Consider the following 23186-nt stretch of genomic DNA (forward strand, 5'->3'; position numbering starts at 1 on the left):
TCTGGTTTGAAAACACTATGCCCAGATGAAAAGAATCAACCTTTTGGGATTTGTTGCATGGTGGACACAAAAATGTACATTTACAATTAAACAACAGGATAAGGTTTCAAAAGATTAAAAGAAATGTTCCCAAAATCTAATAAACTACAAAAAGAAAAAAGCACAGGTTAGAAGGATCATGATTATTGGAGAAAATACTGTGATTCCCTGGGTAAAAATACACCATTAGACAGGGTTTGGTGTACTTTAAAAAAAGAAAAGAAAAAAGAAAAAAAAAACCTTTTCATTTCCCCCATGTAAAGGTTGGCTACAATAGGTGACACCGAGGAGCCAATGGCACATCCATGTTTTTTTTTTCTGTAAAACCCTTGCTGTAATTAAAATATGTGGTGGTAAGGCAGAGGTCTAACAGTGTCCTTAAACACTCCTGAGAGAGAAGTATTACTGAGTAATCTTAATAATAACAAAAAAATTTAAGGATAAGGGAATTCTTTCAAAGAGACTCAGGGAATATAGTTTTTGCTGATATTTTTACATTTTTGAAGGAGACAGGAATTTTAAAAAGAAATACATTGCCGGTACTGTAGATTCTGTGCTATACTCCAATCTAAAAGGTGGCGGTATTGCACCTAGAAGTTATTTGCCAACCGCCAAAAAACAGGAGAAGAAGAAGAAGAATTTTTTGCTACTTGCCAACCAATAAATATTAAGAAGAAGAAGAAGATCGCGACGACTCCTCCGAATCCGAACGGGTTCTTTCCGCTTTTCGAACAATGATATCTTCCTGAAACCGCTAGCTGGAAAACTGTTATGCAGATATGAACAGAATAGGTTGTGTTTAGTACTGGTTTGATGAATAAGGCAATTTTCTAACAATGCGAGCTTTTCCAAAGCTGTGAAACGACCTAACCAAACAGAACACTGGGGAAAATTTTCTGAAACCTCTCACATCCAACTGTTAGCCTGTTTCGGTAAGTGGTCATCCCAGTTAGATTGCTAACATTATCATTTATTGCAAATCCTGTGTCTTCTCAAGAATGTGATACGTAAAGCTGCCTTTGGTGGTGTAATTGACTGAGGTATGTGATATAAGCGCTTAAACGGTCCAAGGGATAACAGACCGTTGGCTGGCCAGTAAAACCATAGCTGACGTCTGTGGTCGGTTGCAGCTGGCGTGTGGAAGATACACTATGTTACCCGACTAGCTTGTTAGCTTGATCGTTTATTTATTATTTCACAGTTAGAGTTGACAAACGAAGGCGAGTTATGCTCGCACAATAAATAATTTAGTTATGGCTGTTGTTAGTAATTTGTGTTAAACCTACGAATCAATGCGTAACTTGTCCTGTATGGGGAGAACTTTTGAGTGACATCTTTTTATCTCATAGCACTACTGGAATTTTGAGTGTTTGGACGTAGAAGAGAAATCCAGTCCTTTGCAGAGGAGTTCGCTGGAGACCAAAAAAGCAAATTTATGTCCTTAACGTAAGCTGTTTGTTTATACCCCAGATTTTTTTGTGACTTATGTAAAATAAGTTGCATCAAGATTTAAAAAATATGGCAATAGAAGTTTTTTATCACAAGCCAATAAAAATGTACATGGGCCATTAAAACTCTGAGCCATTGTCCTGAGGGTTGTTTGGTTGGACACAATTCAATTCAATTTTATTTATATAGCGCCAAATCACAACAAAAGTCGCCTCAAGGCGCCTCATAGATACAGAGAAAAAACCAACAAACATATGACCCCCTATGAGCAAGCACTTTGGCGACAGTGGGAAGGAAAAACTTCCTTTTTTAACAGGAAGAAACCTCCGGCAGAACCAGGCGCAGGGAGGGGTGGCCATCTGCTGCAACCGGTTGGGGTGAGAGAAGGAAGACAGGATAAAAGACATGCTGTGGAAGAGAGACAGAGGTTAATAACAGTTATGATTCAATGCAGAGACTATTAACACATAGTGAGTGAGAAAGGTGACTGGAAAGGAAAAACTCAATGCATCATGGGAATCCCCAGCAGCCTACGTCTATCGCAGCATAACTAAGGGAGGATTCAGGGTCACCTGGTCCAGCCCTAACTATATGCTTTAGCAAAAAGGAAAGTTTTAAGCCTAATCTTGAAAGTAGAGATGGTGTCTGTCTCCCAAATCCAAACTGGAAGCTGGTTCCACAGAAGAGGAGCCTGAAAACTGAAGGCACTCCCTCCCATTCTACTTTTAAATACTCTAGGAACAACAAGTAGGCCTGCAGAGCGGGAGCGAAGTGCTCTAATAGGGTGATATGGTACTACAAGGTCATTAAGATAAGATGGGGCCTGATTATTTAAGACCTTGTATGTGAGGAGCAGGATTTTGAATTCAATTCTGGATTTAACAGGGAGCCAGTGAAGGGAAGCCAAAACAGGAGAAATATGCTCTCTCTTTCTAGTCCCTGTCAGGACTCTTGCTGCAACATTTTAGATTAGCTGAAGGCTTTTCAGCGAGTTTTTTGGACATCCTGATAATAATGAATTGCAGTAGTCCAGCCTGGAAGTAATAAATGCATGAACTAGTTTTTTAGCGTCACTCTGAGACAGGATATTTCTAACTTTAGAGACACTGAATTACTATTTATAATTATTATTATTATTGACATCTACTGGGGATGGAACAGTTTACAAAATCTGTGGTTCTGTTCATAGCACAGTTTTGGGGTCACAGTTTTTGATTCAATTTGGTATATCTTGGCTCTTGTAAGTTAGTGCTCTAATACAGTGATACCATACTTTAAGATCATTAAGATACGCATCTGGTTAGATACAATATTTCGGAGATTTGTAAGGTCTTATATGGAGGTGAACTATTTAAACATTTTAAAAGACCTGTTTTTTGTCTTTTGAATATTTAGTACTGCTCATTAATAAGTATTTCTTATTCGATTTTTGATGCAATAACAGATACTCAATTACTAAAATGATCTAAGATGAGACCCAGTACAGTCTCTACTTATCTGAAAAAAAGAAATGTCCTGCAAAACTCTTATAGAACATAGTGCAAGCAGTTTCAAAATTAAGTGTATTTCAAACTAATGAAATGGGAGCGGTAGGGTGAACAAAAAAATTAAATGTATTGATGATAAATAATTCACATAATCACAAAATGTATTTTTCTAATAAATTATGTGAGGATAATGCCATGATCAAAATATAAAAATGTGCTTTTTCAAAACTAGACTATATAATGGTGTTAACTATGTGCATTTCAAATTATGGCCAAGTGTGATATGTATAGCTTAATGGTTTCTGTCTCAATTACGAGTTTCTGAATGTGTTATTTGATCCAAGATTTGTCATTGAAAGTAAATTCATAGATTTTATTATCTGACTTGCAACAATTAAAAAAAACTATGCAAGTGCTATGCAAGTTGCAGCTAGGGCTGGGCGATTTTTTTTTTTGTGTGTGTGACTATGTTATGGGTTTGTTTTTTTTTACTTTGAATACAAAAAATCTGAGTGAATTTAAATGTTTTATTTAAACCATTTTTTTAAACCATCAGCTGCACACAGAGGTTGTTCGGAAATGACAATACTGTCCCAGTAAGTCTCTTTCTGTGGTAAGACTTTTAACAAACAAAAGATCATTACATCAAGCAAGAATTCATGAGGCAAAATAAAACAATTTAAATTTAAAGGTGCTATTTTGTGCTTATAATGTATTTAAAAAAGTAAAATAAATATGTGATGATCTCAAATTACAGAAACAAAGTCTAGATAGTGACTATAAAAACAACTAACCAAGAACAGTCACAGGTATGACAGCTTTAACTTAAAAAAAAAACACAAAAAAAAAAACCAAGTGTGTGGCATATCCAATATAAAAAAAATTAAAAATATATTAAAAACATGGCAGACCCAAAAGAACATCATGATGATGTCATTCTTAACATATCTTTGATTACAAGATTTTGATCCACATTTTGAGTTCATGAAAATTAAACCTTTGTATATTCCATATTGCATTACAGGTAAAGTGATATACTTTCATAAAATAAAATATTCTGTAGTTTGTACTATTTAAACCGTATATAATAGAGTATATCTCATGGTAATCTCAGGAGATTGGAAAGAAAAGCATCTGGACTCCTTTAAGTTTGAAGATGTTTCACCCCTCATCCGAGAAGTGTCTTCTAAGACCATTAGGTGGAGAGTAGCAGATTTTTAAGCCCTCTTTGGAGTGTCCCTAAGAGGATCCTGGACCCCCTATTGTTCCTCTCATCTCTCAGTGAGCTTCATGATATAGTCACCTGAAATGGTTTCCATCAAGTGCTAGGCTAGCCTGGCTTGCACGAGGACCACCCAAGGAAAGGAAGACCAAGAGTCACCTCTTGTAAGGTTCAAGTGGAATATGCAGAGGCCTGCAGAGCAGTAAAGAAGAGCATTAGGATGGATAAGAACAACTACATAGATGGACTTAGAAGCTGACACTGAACAGACTGCATACAACGATAAGATGAAGCAGCTCTACAACACAAGCAAGAAATTGTGTGGGAAGCACAGCAAGCCAGAACAAGGACAAGGAGGGAAAGGCCATCACAGGACTAGTGCAGCAGATGAAAAGATGGTCTGAACACTTTGAGGATCTCCTGAAGAGACCTGCACCACCAAATCCACCAGACATCAATCCAGCCAACGAATATCTCCCCATTAACTGCAGCAGACCAACCAGAGAAGAGATCAGGAAGTCCATCACTCTAATGAAGAACAGGAAGGCTGCTGAACCTGGCGATATACCAGCAGAGGCCCTGAAAGCAGATTTGGAAGCACCAGTGGAGTTGCTATATACACTCGTCTAGAAGCTCTGGGGAAAAAGAGGAGTAACCAACTGCGTAGAAAGAGGGATATGTAATCAAGCTCCCCAAGAAGGGTGACCTCAGCAGCTGTAACAACTACAGGGGCATCACACTCCTGTCAGTAACAGACAAGGTCTTCAATCGGGTCGCTACTATGGGATGAGCAAGCAGGCTTCCGACAGAATTGATCAAGCACAGATTAGACCGCAGTGCTACGCGTCATAGTTGTGTTTGACAGTGTGGACCGAGAAACTCCTCTGATACTACGGCATCCCAGCCAACATGGTCAACAGTCTGTCAGTCTGCCCCAGTCTGTAGCTTGCCTCCACCAGTGTGTGAATGTGAGAGTGAATGAATAGTGGAATTGTAAAGCGTTTTTAGGGTCTCGAAAAGCCCTATATAAATTCAATCCATTGTTGTTATTATTATTATTATTATGGCCAAGGGCTCATATGAGGGCACGACCTGCAGAGTGATCCATGGAGGGCAGCTCATCAACAGCTTCCAAGACCAGAGTCCAACAGAAGGTCAAAAGCTAGCAAATGTGTCCTCCTGATTGAATTTGATAATGGTATATTTTTTAATTACTGACTCTCTGTCTCTTTTCCTTCAACAGAGCTTGAACTACTTAATTTAAATAGTCTTTAAGTACTTGTGTATTAGAAAGAGGTTTGTTATTTTTTCCTAGCATGCAGAACCATTCCTGTAATCACCATTAAAACCTTTACTGGGAAAAAGTGGGAGTGAGGTGTGTCTATTACACATTTCTCTGATACTGGGTTGAGGCGGAGTTCTTCATCAAACCACCTAATCAACAAACTCCAACATCAAGAAAAGTGAACTTTGTAGTTGCTCCATCCACAATTGTTTGTTTTATACAGGAAACCTCCTTGGTAAAGCTGCAGAAGTTGCATTAAAAAATGCAGCTGAACTGTTAACTTGATACCATGTTTAAAATGCGCAGCTTGCTGACGGCTGCCATTCCACTTTCTGTCGCCTTTTTTTTTTTTTTTTGTCTTTATTGGAAAACTTTAAATCATATTTGCTTGGAAAATAAAACAGTGGAGATTTTTGGGGGGCGGATGCTGCAACAATGTAACTCCACTTAATGCAGTAACCTGAGCTGTCCATGAAAGTGACCAGTCACATTAGGACACCTGCTTTCTTTGGGCTCCCCCTCCAAACAGTCAAAAATCTAATGATTTAAGCAAGCAGGATTCATATCAGAGTTGTGCCCAAGAAATTTAATTATTTGCTCGGATTATATTTTTTCCCTTTGTGACTTATGGTACAAAAAATAATTCCATACTATAATTTCAAAACGGTTAGATCGGAGCTCAGTAAGTAGAGTAAAAGAATTTACCCTGTGTGAACAGCAGAGAAAAGTACATGTCTTATCTTACCAATCAATCCTGATGTTTATTCCCGTTCCCTCATTGTCCTACTTTCTGTGCCTGTTTTCCAATAATGTCATCTGTGGGGATTTTTATTGCAGATCTCTATAAAGATGCCTGAGGTTCGGGACCTTTCTGAAGCTTTGCCAGAGATGCCAATGGACCCAATCACTGGAGTCGGAGTAGTAGCCTCTAGGAATAGAGCACCCACTGGATATGATGTGGTAAGCAACATAACATAACTCAAGAATGATTGGTCAGAATTGCCAAATACCAGAATTTTCCCCACACTATTAGATTTAATTTTTTGCAGTAACAGAAATATCTAATTTGCGCATTTATGCACTTGTGTGTCCGCACGAAAGGAGGCACTTACATGCTTTCTTAAATTAATTTAATTTCTTAAATATTCTATTGTGACAAAATTAATGGAGCAATAATTGCATGTGTTTCCAGTGAGGGCTTCTCTCGTGGATAAACTCCAACATCTGACATACAAACCTGTTTCTGATTTGGTGCACATTCTGGTTAGCAAAATGGTTAGCTGGTTGTTAGGAAAATATAAGCAGTGACTGAACTTGAGTGATGCACAAATTCCTTTTTTTTTTTTTTTTTTTTTTTTTTTCTTGACTGATTTTATTTTATGTTTTTTAAACTTGCCAATAGTGGTTCTGTTTTTTTGTTTTGCTTTTTTGTCGTTGTTTTTTGTCTGTTCACCCAATTCCAAATGTCTATGGAAAAACACATGTATTATTCTCCGTGTATATGATGATAGCCCAGACTTCAGAGTGTTTTGCTGTGAATTAGTCTTCATGTATCAGGTGGATGACAGTGTGTGTTTGCCAACAGTAGCAGCTGCTTTAGCATTTGTAGCAACTTTTCACCTGGTAGTTTACAATTAAAGAGGAGCAGAATCACTATCCTTCTTTCCTATGAAATAAGAGATGTGCATGACTTGTTAACCAAGCAACTAATCGTTGCTATTGTCACTAGTCAGTACAAGACGTAGTAATCATTTAGCCTAATTGCTATCATTTTAATAGATGCGAAGTGATGGTAAATTGTTGTGCCTAAATGTTATACAGTCATGTGCTGCCATTTGGTGCATCATTGTTGAGAAACTCCATTAATCTGTTAATTTTGGGCTAATCTATTGTTGTTCTTTTATAAGCGAAAGAAAAAGATTGAGGATACGAGTAACAAATATGAGCGTGATGGGCTTTCCGTTAGAATAAGATTAATAGTTCAATTATTTGTGTGGGGTTCAGAGTAGGACTGCCACGATTAGTCGACTAGTCACGATTACGTCGACTATCAAAATCGTCGACGACTAATTTAATAGTCGAGAATTCATAGCGCAGCCCTGCACAGTTTCCAACAATGGCAGCAGCTAGTTAGTTTTAACATTACTCTTATTATTCTATCTGGGCCACAAAATAAACGTTTAAAATATTTTCAGGCGAGAATGTAGCTGTGTAAACCTCAAATATCTGCTTGGTTTATCAAGACACCACATATTTTCAAAAGCGCTCCGACGTTTTCGGAGACGTCTGTTACCCACTATCTCGATAGCTAACCGGGGTTCAAGGCTCACTAGAGCCGGTGAGAACACCGGACTCCCGGCAAATTGTTTTCAAACCCACCGCCATTTTTCGCTACTCAGGTTAAACATGATATATAAGTCACTTAGATAACTTAAAAATGTTATTGTTTGGCTTTTTTCAGTATTTTATTTGTTCCTGAGTAAATCGGTTTGGCTGAGATTAAAGTTATAGTTTTTACACAGCTGAATAAACGTCAAGCAGACAACTGATTATCAGAAGTATGAGATGCTCGAGAGTATACTCCGGTGTCCTGTTATATTTTAGATAGCAAGGAGCAGATGGCTGAATTTATTAAACTCCACCGAAACAATCTGCAAATGTCATTAAAATTTAATAAACTATCATCTTGTCTTTATTTTTAGTTAGCACATACCTTAAACACTTAAAGCTGTAAGCTAATGATAGTTATATAAGAGCAGATGCATGCTGGTGCAATAAGCTGTACGTTTTACATCCAATAGATGCATGATCTGATTAGTCAACTAATTGCAAAAATAATTGGTGACTAGTCGACTATCAAAATAATCGTTTGTGGCAGCCCTAGTTCAGAGTAGAGCTGCTGCTCCTGCACACAGAAAGGAGTCAGTTTAGGTGTAAGGTAAAGGTGTTTCCTCTCTTACCGGGAGACGGTCCGGGGTAAACCCAGAACACTCTCAAGAGATTACATCTATTGGCTGACCTGGGAACGACTCGATATTTCTCAGTATAGGCTGGAGGAGGTGGCTGCAGAGAGGGATGTCTGGGCTTCCCTGCTTAGACTCCTGCCCCTGCAACTTCAGATAGGCGGAATAAAATTGCTGGATGATTTATTGATTTACTATTTTAGATATTCATTTTTTTTCTTAATATCTTGTCCTGTCTTATTCCTGTGTTATTTCACATATTACGTTATACAGTGGGGCAAAAAAGTATTTAGTCAGCCACCGATTGTGCAAGTTCCCCCACTTAAAATGATGACAGAGGTCAGTAATTTGCACCAGAGGTACACTTCAACTGTGAGAGACAGAATGTGAAAAAAAAATCCATGAATTCACATGGTAGGATTTGTAAAGAATTTATTCGTAAATCAGGGTGGAAAATAAGTATTTGGTCAATAACAAAAATACAACTCAATACTTTGTAACATAACCTTTGTTGGCAATAACAGAGGTCAAACGTTTACTATAGGTCTTTACCAGGTTTGCACACACAGTAGCTGGTATTTTGGCCCATTCCTCCATGCAGATCTTCTCAAGAGCAGTGATGTTTTGGGGCTGTCGCCGAGCAACACGGACTTTCAACTCCCGCCACAGATTTTCTATGGGGTTGAGGTCTGGAGACTGGCTAGGCCACTCCAGGACTTTCAAATGCTTCTTACGGAGCCACTCCTTTGTTGCCCGGGCGGTGTGTTTTGGATCATTGTCATGTTGGAAGACCCAGCCTCGTTTCATCTTCAAAGTTCTCACTGATGGAAGGAGGTTTTGGCTCAAAATCTCACGATACTTGGCCCCATTCATTCTGTCCTTAACACGGATCAGTCGTCCTGTCCCTTGGCAGAAAAACAGCCCCATAGCATGATGTTTCCACCCCCATGCTTCACAGTAGGTATGGTGTTCTTGGGATGCAACTCAGTATTCTTCTTCCTCCAAACACGACGAGTTGAGTTTATACCAAAAAGTTCTACTTTGGTTTCATCTGACCACATGACATTCTCCCAATCCTCTGCTGTATCATCCATGTGCTCTCTGGCAAACTTCAGACGGGCCTGGACATGCACTGGCTTCAGCAGCGGAACACGTCTGGCACTGCGGGATTTGATTCCCTGCCGTTGTAGTGTGTTACTGATGGTGACCTTTGTTACTTTGGTCCCAGCTCTCTGCAGGTCATTCACCAGGTCCCCCCGTGTGGTTCTGGGATCTTTGCTCACCGTTCTCATGATCATTTTGACCCCACGGGATGAGATCTTGCGTGGAGCCCCAGATCGAGGGAGATTATCAGTGGTCTTGTATGTCTTCCATTTTCTGATGATTGCTCCCACAGTTGATTTTTTCACACCAAGCTGCTTGCCTATTGTAGATTCACTCTTCCCAGTCTGGTGCAGGTCTACAATTCTTTTCCTGGTGTCCTTCGAAAGCTCTTTGGTCTTGGCCATGGCGGCGTTTGGAGTCTGACTGGTTGAGGCTGTGGACAGGTGTCTTTTATACAGATGATGAGGTCAAACAGGTGCCATTCATACAGGTAACGAGTGGGGGACAGAAAAGCTTCTTACAGAAGACGTTACAGGTCTGTGAGAGCCAGGGATTTTCCTTGTTTGAGGTGACCAAATACTTATTTTCCACCCTGATTTACGAATAAATTCTTTACAAATCCTACCATGTGAATTCATGGATTTTTTTTTTCACATTCTGTCTCTCACAGTTGAAGTGTACCTCTGGTGCAAATTACTGACCTCTGTCATCATTTTAAGTGGGGGAACTTGCACAATCGGTGGCTGACTAAATACTTTTTTGCCCCACTGTATATGGTATAGTATGACGATGTCTAAGGCAAGACTGGCAAGAGAGGGGAAAAAAAGAGGAGAAAGTGGTGTGGGACAAAAAGAGACAAAAAACCCCAAAACAAAGTGGGTGTGGGAATGCCTGCGTCTTTGTAACAAATGCTGCACCAAACAAGCAGAACGGAGTCAAAATGCACCGCAAGCCGCCTGTTGACTTCCGTCCCACGCAGGCCGTGGATTTTTTTTTGTTTGTTTGTTTTGTTGTTTTGTTTTTTAAGGGATACGGGAAGATGTCCCTCCTCCTCACTTAGTGTTTAAGGTGCTATGGTGTTAGATTTTAACTTTTATTGAAGTAGTTGTTATGAATTTCTGAACAGCACGCATTGTCCAGAATAGACAGGAACACTGTGCCATGGTTTTCAGTTGCAATTCATTAGATTTTCAAATGTTAATTTGTCATAGTTTAATAATACTTGAACATCTTTTATAGTAGGTTTATATTATAACATTTAATATTTATTTATTTAACATCGGTTTATTTTCGTCTTCGTTTTCTGTTTGGAGTGTAATGTGGTCAGTATGCACAATGTGAGGTCCTGCACGGTTAAGCAGCATGATTCATAATTGAAGAATGTGATTAATGTTTTCAAATGCCTTTGTTTACAGAGTTTTTGTCATTGGCGTTAAACGGTTCTCAAATTTAACTTGATATTTGAGTGTCTTAGTTTTACAGTTTTTTGTTTTGTTTTGTTTCTCAAGTGATTTTTATTTTTTCTCTCCCTCGTTTAGCTGACTAAAAAATTGGCCATGAGGAAAATCTTTTCAACTATTTACCTTCACAACTGCAGTCAACCAAATTTGAATTTCTGTTACCTACCAGGAATTTAGCTTGTTAATACAATACAGTTTTATTTATATAGCACATTTAAAAACCCAAAGGCACACCAAAGTGCTTCCCCATTATACAGAGAATCAACATAAATCAATCAAAGTACAGATTGGGCACTAGCACAGATAGAAGGCATGCACTGATAGACCAGAAGAGTTAAGTAAAATAGGTATCGAACCTCAATTCAGGAGGAAGGTCAGTCCATGAATACAAAATATCAACGAAGAAGTTAAAAACCAGCAATAAAATTATTTATAAGTTTAATAAGGGTATTAAGTGGTCAGGAAAGCCAGGTTAAATAAGTAAGCTTTCAATCTTGATTTGAAGGATTGAATAGAGTCTGTGGCACGAATAGAAGCAGGGAGGCTATTCCAAAGTTTAGGTACAGCTGAAGCAAAGGCACAATCACCTCTGGTCTTCAGCCTAAACTTAGGTTGGGCCACGAGTAATTGACCTGATGGTCTTAAAGCTCAGCAAGGAGTGTACAGATTGAGGAGATCATCCACAGATATAGTTATTCTTGTCTCAGAATAATGAAAATCTATCCCCCTCTGCTTATAGATCTCAACAACAACAGATGGCCTGGATGCTGACCTGTGGAAAGACGGACTTTTCAAATCCAAGGTGACCCGATACCTTTGCTTCACCAGAGTTTTCTCTAAAGAAAATGTAAGTTTACTTACCTCCTCAACAGTTAAATAAGTGTCCCACCCCCTCTCCAATAAACATCTTCCACCCCCTCTCCAATAAACGTCTCCTTTCTCAATACCATATTCTTGTACTCTATTCTTTCCTCTGCAGAGCCATTTAGGTAATGTTCTTGTGGACATGAAGCTGATTGATATAAAGGACACTTTGCCTGTGGGCTTCATCCCAATCCAGGAAACTGTTGATACTCGTAAGTTATTATCTCAAGTGGAAAGACACTTAGAGCCTCAATGTGTGGTAAGAATATGTGAAAATAATTAATCTTTTTAACCTCTGAAATAAGAATTGTTTGTTATTCATGAACCACCTTGTTGTGGAATGACCGTCAGTTTGTCTTTTCTGCAACAGAGGAGCAGGCCTTCAGGAAGAGGCGACTCTGCATCAAATTTATTCCACGGGACTCCACAGAGGCAGCCATCTGTGATATCCGCATCCTGGGACGCTCCAAGCAGGCACCTCCTCAGTATACCTTTATAGGGTGAGCATTGCAACTTCCAGTCAAATTTAACTTTTTTTTTTTTTTTTTTTTTTTTAAACAGAAGAAAATAGTTTATAAATAAATAAAGTTGTTTGTACTGTAATGGAATCACTCCATTTGGCATAACAGTTTCCACTTACTCCAGAAATCAAGTCACATTAATCTTTTTTACATTTTTAATGAATGATGGAATGTTCAGGGCATTTCTATCAGAAAGTTTTCTACATGAAAAGACACTTCCAGTATGTCAGATGTGTTCCACATGAGAGCTAAAGAATCCAAAGCATTTCTGGCAAAATGTTTATTAAAAAAAACCTTTGTCCCCAAAACATTTCTAGGATAATTGCTTAGAGAATGTATGAAGGGGAAAGGAGGGCATGGATTTAATACACACACGTTTTGACTAGCAGGTTTACATTAACCTTGGAACTGGTGTCAGCGCTTTCTGCTTAATAATGCTTCTAACGTTGTTTGACAGAGAGCTCAACAACATGGGAATCTGGTATCGCATGGGAAATGTGCCTCGGGCCCAGGACTCCACACACACACAAACCATCAACAACACCCAGAATGTGAATTCCTCCAGCTCAGGATCAGCCCCACCAGCTCCCATGCCTAAGTAAATTCACTCTAATGATGTGTTAGTACTTGTATGTGATTGCCTTCACACAAGAAATACAACACAAAACAAAGCAAGTGCACTGTAACAATACAGGTTGCACAGATTAGCACTTTAGTTTATCTTGGTATTGCCTAGAGGTTATGGAATGTACATGCAAGTAGTGATTCATTCGCTTGTGAGTGCCCCAACACATAGAGAAGATGTATCTTCAGATGTCACAAAAATTGTTATGATGATATGTTTAAATTAACAGTGGATATTTATTTTTACACCTTTGAATGAATCAGTGGAGGAACTTTGTTAACTTTCTTGTCATCTTCCTATTTCAATTGTTCCAGATTGTATGCCTCCATGTCCATATTACCAAATCCAGTAAACATCTGTGGTCTTTCTCTTTTTCTCCTCCCTGGCAGCTCCATACTCGGCATCCTTTTTCCACTATACCTCATCTGCACATCTCCAGACCAACTTAGCCTTGCCTCTTTTATTTTGTCTCAAACTCCTTCAACCCAAGTTGCCCATTTGGAGCGATTTAATTAAACTTTTATAGAAAATGTGCTTAAGAGTTCAAATAATAAAATAATGAGTAACATAATTTCTTTTAATATTAATGGAACAATTGAGAATTGAGCAGAGCACTTTACAGATTTAAAAATGATTTTTTTTTCTCTCTCAGATCTTGCACAACAATATATATAAAAGAAATCCCCTCTCGCCCCTGCGGGCAGTCTGTCCTTTAAGCTCAGGTCCTCTACCAGAGGCTTGAAAGTCCTGCGCAATATCTTCATTTCAAGCGCTTCTCTGAGTCCTTGGTACTTCTCTAGCTTCTCGTGTTCCTTCTTCCTGATGTAGCTGTCATTCGGTATCGCTACATCTATCACTACGGCTGTCTTCCTCTGCTTGTCCAACACTACTATGTCTGATTGGTTACCCACCACTATTTTGTTCGTCTGTGTCTGGAATTCCAGGATCTTGGCTCGATCATTCTTGACCATCCTAGGGGGCGTCTCCCATTTATACCTCGAGACTTCCAGGTACTCGGCTCAGATGTTTCTGTATACTAATGCCGGCCACTTGGTTATGGCTTTCCATTTATGCCCTGCCTGCCAGCATCTTGCACCCTGCTGTTATATGCTGGATTTCTCCGAGGCATCTTTACACAGCCTGCACCTGGGATCTTGCCTGATGTGATAGACCGCAGCCTCCATGGATCTTGTCCTCAGAGCTTGTTCCTGTGTTTCCATGATTAGTGCCTCTGTGGTGTGTTTTTGTCCAGCCACTAGTAGGATTTGTGGACGTCAGCCGCTTCATCTATCGATTGATTGATCACAGCAGAAACCCGTGAAAGAGGAGGAGCCACTATCAAAAATATATATATTTCAGCTTCTGTAGCAAAGATAATTTTCAAATTAAGTACATTATAACAATGTATAAATAAGTACTCTAGGATGAAGAGAAATTACCCAACAAGCCATAGTCAAAAATTTGGATACAGCTCTAATGTACAACCCAACTTCCTTTGCTTAGCTGTGCAATTTGACAGTCCAGGATTAGTTCCAGCTGACACAGCAGGAGTGGATAGTGATAGTTTCTTTAAAATCTTGAGCTGTTTGGCTCACTTTCACATATATTGAACTACTGAGGTGCTTAATGTTTTTTTTTTTTTTTTTTTCTTTTTGTTTCAAGGCATATTTCCATGACCCTCCCTGCCAGCTTCAGAGGAAAAAATACTACCAGACCAGACTATGAGCACCAGAACTCCAACTTGTATGCTATTACAGGTCAGGTCTTTACAGTTTCAGTCGCCCTTGTTGATTTAAAGATGAATACACACACACACACACAACCCCGTTCAACTATCTTAGTGAGGACCTTCATTGACATAATGGTTTCCCTAGCCCTTTACCCTAACCCTAACCATTAAAAATGAATGCCTAACCCTGACCCTTACCCTAAACCTAACCATAACCTAATTGTAACCCTGACACTAAAACCACATTTTGGAAGGCCTTCAAACTTGTGAGGACCGGCGAGTGTGTCCTCACAAGTGACTGTTGGTTCACTAAGTATAGCAGAATGCAGATTTCGGTCCTCACAAAGATAGCTAGACAAGAATATATATATATATATATATATATATATATATATATATATATATATATATATATATATATATATATATATATATATATATATATATATATATATATATATATATATATATATATATATATATATATATATATATTATTTCAACACTATATATAGTGTTGAAATAATATAGTATAGTTAAGTCATTATAGTGTAAAGAAATGTGTAGGATTAAAACAATAATAACAATAATAAGCTTTCATCTAATCAGAAGGGGAAAAAATAGCTGTAGCTTACCAGTTAATTGAACTTCTACCACTTATCTTGGGCTGGGTCATGGGGGCAGCAGCCTAAGCAACCTGTCTCTAAAGCTGAGCCCATCCACCCTGCAGAGAAAGCTAATTCTTACTGCTTATAGCTTCAGTCTCATTTTTTTTTTTTCTCATTTCCCAGAGCTTGTGGCCATAGATGAGGGTAGGGATGACACGTCAACAGCTTCACTTTTGTGTGCTTTTAAGCTCTGTCTTCATAATAGACTGCGTGTTGAAGGTGACCGTGTCCACATCTCTGTATATGTGGACACGTTATATGTGTAACGTTTTTTTTTTTTACCTTTCTCTTTCAGCAATGGACGGGGTGCCTTTTATGATCTCTGAGAAGTTTGCCTGTGCCTCATCTGATGTAAGTTTTAATCCTAGTGATATTTGCCAGCATGTCCCCCTGTATCAATTTCCAGTGTTGTGCTTTAACATCTCTGCTCAAAAAGAGTACAACAACCACAGTATTTGCCCAAAAGCTGTAAAAAGAGAGTAGCCTTACATTCATACACAGCTTCATTACATTGTCTGATGTGTATTTGGTACGTGGATGTCAGATTACATATATTTCTTAGTTGAGATTGCTGTACCCTGCAAGAAAGGGATACAGTGCTTAACAAATTTATTAGACCCACATGTCATAAAAGCAAGAAAACGCACACAATTTAGAAATCTGTGAAAAGCTTGTTTAAAACTAAAAAGTACAGAATTAACTTAAATGAATTCATATTTTTAATACCCAAACTTAAGCCAGGACACTGAGAAGTCAGAAATTAATCAAGCATAACAACAAACCAAAAAACCAATTTTTTTCTGTTCAGGAATGCAACTGAATAACAGTAAAAATAGGCATAAACTTTATTAAATCCCAAACTCTTGGGAAATAACTTGTTACAGCAGCACAAGTAATAAAAAGAAAATTAGAGATATGGTAGAAAAATAAAAATATGGAAAAAATAAGAGAAAAATATAGATAGTATAGAAAAATACTATTTATAGATGGTTACTATATACAGTAAAATACATCAAGATTTTTATATGTACTTAAAGTGCAGTGAGAGTGGTAATAATACACATTTGTTTTTAAACGGTATTTATCCTGTGTAGTTACAGTCTGACTGTTGTTAGGATGAAAGACCTACAATAGAGCTCCGTCCTATTGGCTGAAACACTCTACTGCTGAAGGAGCTGCTCAGGACCTCTATAATCTTATTTAGGGGGTCAGAGATGTTGTTCATAATGGCCATTAGATCCTTTTCTCACCCACCTCTTCTATGCGGTCAAGGGAACTGGCCAGGCAAGAGCTGGCCCTTGTTTTCAGACTGTTAATCTGTTATAAAGTAAGGTTATGGTCGACTCCTGCTCCTTTTCAGCTTTCACCTTAGCAGTGCCTGTTGAATTGTATTGAAAGTGCTAGAGAAGTCAAAAAACATGACCCTCACAGTGCTTCCAGTATTCTTAGGTATGACAGTAATGTATGGAGGTAGATGCTTGCATCATCCACCTCAATTCCAGGACGTAAAGTGAACTGCAGGGGTCTGGCAGCAGCATGCTTACTAGAGTTTCGAGGTGGTTGAGGACGATCCTCCCCAATTGTCTTCATCAGGTGGGAAGTTAAGATTACAAGTGTGAAATGGTGAGACAGTACTGGAACAACACAGGATGTCTCCAACAGATAAACATGCACATGATCACAGAGCTGATCTGCACAGTCCCTGAGCAGTGGGGAGCTTTTCTGGTCCTGAGCTTTTTTTTTTTTCTTTTTTTTTTGTAGTTTCTTCCTCATTCAATCAGCACTCAAGAAGTGTTGTCCAGTGTTATTTCACTTCTCATTCACAAACATCGCTATTCCTCCTCCCTTTCTCATTCATCACTCTCTGGTGATATCCTGTGGCCGTTGCAAGCCATCCAGAGTGATGAGTGAGCCTCTTCAAAGTTCACTCAGCCAAATCTCAGTGAAGCACTAAAGGGTACACTGTCAATACTGCTATTTCTCAGCTAGCACAAATTAACTCTTGCATCTTGTTGGGAAGAGATTAGTATTAAGTAACATTTTCCATAATGACAGATGCTTTAACATGCTTTAATATATTTAATGCTTATTTATGAAATGGAAAATTTGAAAATGACTGGATAGTAGCAATAAATATATATTTTAGCATTCAAAATATTTTAAAGACCTTCGGCATACTGGTAGATCAATTATTACAGAAACATAAAAACGGATTTTGCTAATAGCAGTGTTACCAGTATTGCTCTAAATTACCAATTCTGTTAATTGAAGGCGACTGTGGCATAAACCTTTTATTGGGTGATGAGCTGATAAATTTGTTGAGCCTCTATCACAATGTTCAGACTGCACCTAGAAAAATGGCAAATTTTTATTCAACTTAACCCTTCAAATAAGTCACGTTGTAGTAATACAAGTCTCCCAACACTACTCCCACACAATTGCAACATGCTTGAAGTTGAGCTTGTTCACACATCTCAGCATTCCTGTTCTCCATGTACAGCTGCAGCAGGTGGATCTGATGGGTATTACAATTAAATCACTGGCTGAGATTGAAAAGGAGGTGAGTAGACATAAGACTTTGTTACATTTCTGATAGTATAATTTATGGTCTCCAGAGATGAATAATGAAGTAGTATTTGCTTAAGTACAGACTGTCCACTAGAGGATCAATAAATTACTGTATATGATTGTTAATCAACACTGTATTTTGCACATAGGTAAATGAAATTATGATTTTAGTGAACAATAAGAAATTTTCTGTTAGACCATACTAATTAATAATAATATGCAACTCTCCCTATGTAAGTATGATTACAGTTTCCGCACAGAGCATAGTGCAGCGGCTCGCCTCCCTCCAAGTCCAACACGGACCTCTCTGAGTTCTGAGGCCTAAGCATCTCTTATATGCACAACAGTCATCTCCACACTATAGACAGCAGCCGGAGAGAAGTGCACACAACTACTGAGAACATACCTACAACGGGGATATTCAGTCTGTAAATGAAAAGAAAAATTCCCAACAAAAATTGTGGATTTTCTAACTTCTGGGACATGTTGTAGGCCCTCTGTGTGCTGTTGAAATGAAAAGGAAATGGAAAACAATGGAATTCAGTCAGACTCGAACTACTACACAGCAGAGCTGGGACAAGAAAACACATTTTATGCTCATCGAGATACTTCAGTATCTCACTCAAATGACTTCAAAAATACATTTTTGTTAAGTGAAAAATGGTCAAGTGTCGTATTGTGGTGGAAAAAAAAAAAACCCTGTCCCATCAAAAGATTTTGTTAGAAATAAGATAAAAGGATCACACGGTACTTTTTTCATGGAGGACTTCTGTTGGATCTCACACCAGTCATGTTGCCTTTTTTGTTTATAACATGCTCTGTTCTGAATCAAAGCGCACCATAAAGGCACCTTAGTGTGTCAGAAATTTAAAAGAAAACTGTGACTTTAAGTTTTGTTGTTGAGCTTGTCTTCTTGATGGGGAAATGCTTCTCATTGTTTTCTAGATGTATTGCCATTTACTGGTGTGACTGTGAGTGCACTTTTGTGTTTGAGGTTGTTATTGTGCTTCCTGATTGCTGTAGATATTCTGTAAACCACTTCTCTTTCTGTGAGGTAGCAGCTTGCCTGACAGAACCATGACTACAGCTAATATTCACTGTGTGGAGTATTCGCATCAAGATTTTCTATTTATACCATACTCTAATACCTTACTTTGCATGCATATAGATGTTTTATTGATACATCTTTTCACTGAATGAGTAACATTGAGCAAACCTCACACATTTTAGCTAAAAAGCACTGATAGTTAGTCCTTATATCTTAATAATATCAGCTATATTCATTGTTTTCTTCATCTTCATTGGTGTTATATCAGAAATGGATGCTCCAGTAAAAGTATAATATCGCAAAGAGTTTTATTTTAGTACATTGGTTATGGAACGTGTGTACAGGCTTTTACACTCCTGGTCAAAAGTTTTAGAGCACCCCAATTTTTCCCATTTTTGTTGAAAATTATGCAGTTTAATGTCTCAGTGCACTCTGAAATGAAAGCCTAGTACAAATAAGGACTTTAAAAAAAATCATGGGATCAATTCATAGACCAAAATGTATTCTAAATCTTTCACTCATCAAAGTAGAAACCTACCCATGGCTTTCTTTCTACATTAGAAATCAAATATTCTTCAGAAAGTTCTTCCCATATCTGTTAAATAAGTTCCCATAAATGTGTGGTACCCAAACCAGCTCGATGGGGTTTAAGTCTGGAGATTGTGCTAACCCCTGACCGACTAGGCACATACCAGAGGCTATTGCATGGCGCTACAGAATGCTGTGGTAGCCGTGGCCCAGGCAAGCCTCTTCGTCTTAATCTGACGTCTTAGCAGTGTCTTTCTTGCTGCAACTCGTCCTGTCAAACCTGCAGCCTGAAGTCTTCAGTTGAAACTGAGACTTGCCTGCTACAATCACTATTAAGCTGTGCTTGAAAGGGTTGGGTTGTCCTGTGAGCCGTCTATCATGCAAGCTTGTTAACTCTCAGAAACTTGTCCTCTGATTCATTTGTGGCTTTGGGTCTGCCAGACCTCTTCATGTCAGAGTTTACCCCAGTTTCTGAGTGCCTTTTGATGGTGGAGAAAACTGTACTCATTGACGCATTTCTTTGCAGTTTCTCTGTAGGAAGACGTACATTTTGATGGTCAGTCTCTCTTCCATTGCTATGCCTTTTTCAACTAATGCCCACGAGAATATGGTAACACAATGTGTTCCAACACTGCTTTTATACAGTCAGAGGGGGTTGGAAGTAATCCAGAAAAGTTGGAACACCTGTAGGAATTAGTAGCACCAGCTTTCAAGGCTTGATAAACCTCCATTGCTGCAGAACAGCTTTAAATTGTTAACACATTTTTGTTTTCCCTGAAAAAAGGCCTCTTATTTAACTCTGAAATGTACATTATTTTTCAGTTTGGGGTAGGGGTGGTGTTGTTGTTGTTTTGTTTTTTATTTTTGTAAACCTCTGGCGGTTCACCATTTACCTTTGTTCCATTTCAAGTTATTCATTAGACTTAAGCAACTTGAATTCCAATAAATAACTGAAAAAATTGGGGTGTTCCAAAACTTTTGACCATTAATATTAAAATCACCTATTTCACATGTGATGACAATAAAGACCAACTCAGAACCATGTGACTTTATGGAATTTTGACCCTGATTAGAGTCACCACTGGTTATATGCAAATAACTATTTTTATTTTTTTAATTGTCTATAGCACTAACCACTATTATTAAAACCACCAGATAAAATAAGTATCAGTTAGTTACTTTGTTTGTTTTTCTTTACTACCTACATTATACATTGAGCGTTTGAGATGTTTAGAGAAAAACAGGAGAATAAATAGGATATGTTTCATGTAGATGGGGAGGTATTCTCTGGCGTATTGTATTCTTATGAACTGCTACAAAAAGGTCATATTGGAAACTTTCTTTTATTTGTAGACTATTGCTGTTTGATACTTTGAATCTGTAATACACTAAAAAGGCCTATTATAATTTTTTTTTTAAAGGGAAAATAAGTGGTTCACTTAATTCTCAACTTTGATGTGAACAAAATGGAGTTTAAACCAACTGTGTGATAATTTATCTCATGTTAATTAAGCTTAATTATCTCCATGTCTGTCCTGTAAAAGAAACAGTTTCATGTTTTCTCATATCGAACAAAATGTACACTAATAGAAACATGTGATAGGCCAGTATAAGTTGGGCTCTTATTATTGACCTTATGTTCAGCCTGAACAGGTGTCTGTGAAGGTCAGTCTGTCTGCATCACCGATTATGTAAAGAAAATTAAATCAGTTTTAGTTTTGCTGAATTCTATTTTTTTTTCCACAGGTCATATGTGACAAGAAAAAATGTTCTGCAATATATCAAGTCATTAAATAGAGTAACTCCTTTTGCTCTGTTTGTTTACTTTGTCAGTATTTCAGTATAGCACCTACTTGGTCTTAAATAAATTCTTTTTTCCAGTGTGTCCTATAAAACTTAATTATACTGCTGAAATTAATAGGGTTAGACAAATGGCTATGTGAAGCTCTGTGTATTTCAGCTGTGCGTAACTGCCTGCTGTGTGATAAGCTACACATGTATATTTCTCAACTTTGTTTACTTCCAGCCAGGTGGGCTGCAGTATTCATTTGCTAAGTAATGTAACTATTAACTACAAATAATCTCTTTAATGTATTAATAGTATGCATGGTGACATGTTGGCTTCAGTGGTTTCAGTATTGCAGTTAATGCTAATATTTTTAGTGATCAATTTGTCTCAAAATCGTTTCATTTAGTAAGCTTTGAACAAAACATTAGCTTAATTTGTGTTTGATTAACTTTTAATGAAGTGTGATGAACTGAAGTCCTTATAAAAATTCCCCTCACCCCTCAGGGTGATCTGTCCTTCAAGGTCAGGTCCTCTACCAGTATCCTCTACAGCAGCAGTCCCCAACCCCCGGCTTTGGTACCGGGCCGCAAGAGTTGAGGCTCGGGTGTGATATTTATGGTTTTCAGGGTGCTTGTTTTTTATCGTTATTATTATTATTATTATTATTTTATCGTTAACTCGTTTTCCCTGGGTTTTATTCCCGTGTGTTGTGAATAAATTTTGGGTTTTTCTGGTACTGGTTTTATTTTGTTGTATTTATCCACAACACCTTAAAGGTCAGTCCGTGAAAATATTGTCAGACATAAACCGGTCCGTGGCGCAAAAAAGGGACCACTGCTCTACATCGTTGCTGTTCCTAGGACTGCGCTCTTCTGGATAGAAATCTTGGATGTTGTTCCTGCAATCTACTGGAGCCACTCACCTAGCTTGGGGGTCACTACAAAGAGTTCTGTGATTACCACTGGCACCGCTATAAACTTCTCCCTCCACATCTTCTCAAGTTCTGCTCTCAGGCCTTGGTACTTCATCAGCTTCTTGTGTTCCTTATTCCTGATTATCATCGTCATTCGGTATAGCTACATCTATCACTGTGGCCGTCTTCCTCTACCTGTCTGCCATTACTATGTCCGGTTGGTTAGCCATCACCAGTTTGTACGTCTGTATCTGGAAGTCCCACAGGATCCTAGCTGTCATTCTCAACCACCCATTTTGAAGTTTTGATTTCCAGGCACAGATGGTCCTGTATACTACGTCAGTCACTTGGATATGGCGTGCCATGTATGCCCTTCCTGCTACCATCTTGCACCCTGCTGCTAGAGCAGCCTGCACCTGGGGTCTTAACTGCTGTGGTACACCCCTACCTCTAAACATAAAGGTTTCTTCCTATGCTGCCATGATTAGTGGATGTGAGCCACTTCCTCTGTCTGCTGGTGTTACACACTGTGCAGGGGGCCTGTCCTTCCATAAGAACGTGGTAAGTTGTGTCTATCTTCCTGATGTACTCGTGGATGTTCATTGCCTCATCCTGGACAGTGATTCTGACGTGTGTGTGTATATACACACACATACATACATACATTCATGCATATGTAAGTATAATTCTAAAGGTGATATTGACATAAAATTCTCTCATCCTATCTGACTGGATTCACACATTTTGACTGTCCTACGAGATCAAATGAAGCCCTTGATCTTCATCTTCATTGTCAAAGAAGCTTATAGAGCTACTGCCTCACCAACACATGGTAGATTGGACCACATCTTGGTTCTTGTTACAAATCCTGTGTGCAGCCTCCAACTAAACTCGGTCAGGAAATGGACACCTGATACTAACAAC

The 23186-nt window shown here is 38.4% G+C and overlaps 1 protein-coding gene across 1 annotated transcript; it reads left to right on the top strand.

Moving 5' to 3' along the window:
• Nucleotides 1-704: 704 nt before the first annotated feature.
• mvb12ba (multivesicular body subunit 12Ba) lies at nt 705-22046 on the top strand. Its single transcript, XM_006797369.2, has 10 exons — nt 705-971; nt 6320-6442; nt 11749-11856; nt 11989-12085; nt 12244-12373; nt 12852-12992; nt 14682-14776; nt 15712-15767; nt 17917-17976; nt 18223-22046. Exons 2-10 carry the CDS (start codon nt 6332-6334, stop codon nt 18307-18309), a joined length of 885 nt encoding a protein of 294 aa, XP_006797432.1. The 5' UTR covers nt 705-971; nt 6320-6331; the 3' UTR covers nt 18310-22046.
• Nucleotides 22047-23186: the final 1140 nt, after the last annotated feature.

This window comes from Neolamprologus brichardi, chromosome 7, assembly GCF_056152115.1.
Source record: "Neolamprologus brichardi isolate AB-2024 chromosome 7, ASM5615211v1, whole genome shotgun sequence".
NCBI classification, from domain to species: domain Eukaryota; kingdom Metazoa; phylum Chordata; class Actinopteri; order Cichliformes; family Cichlidae; genus Neolamprologus; species Neolamprologus brichardi.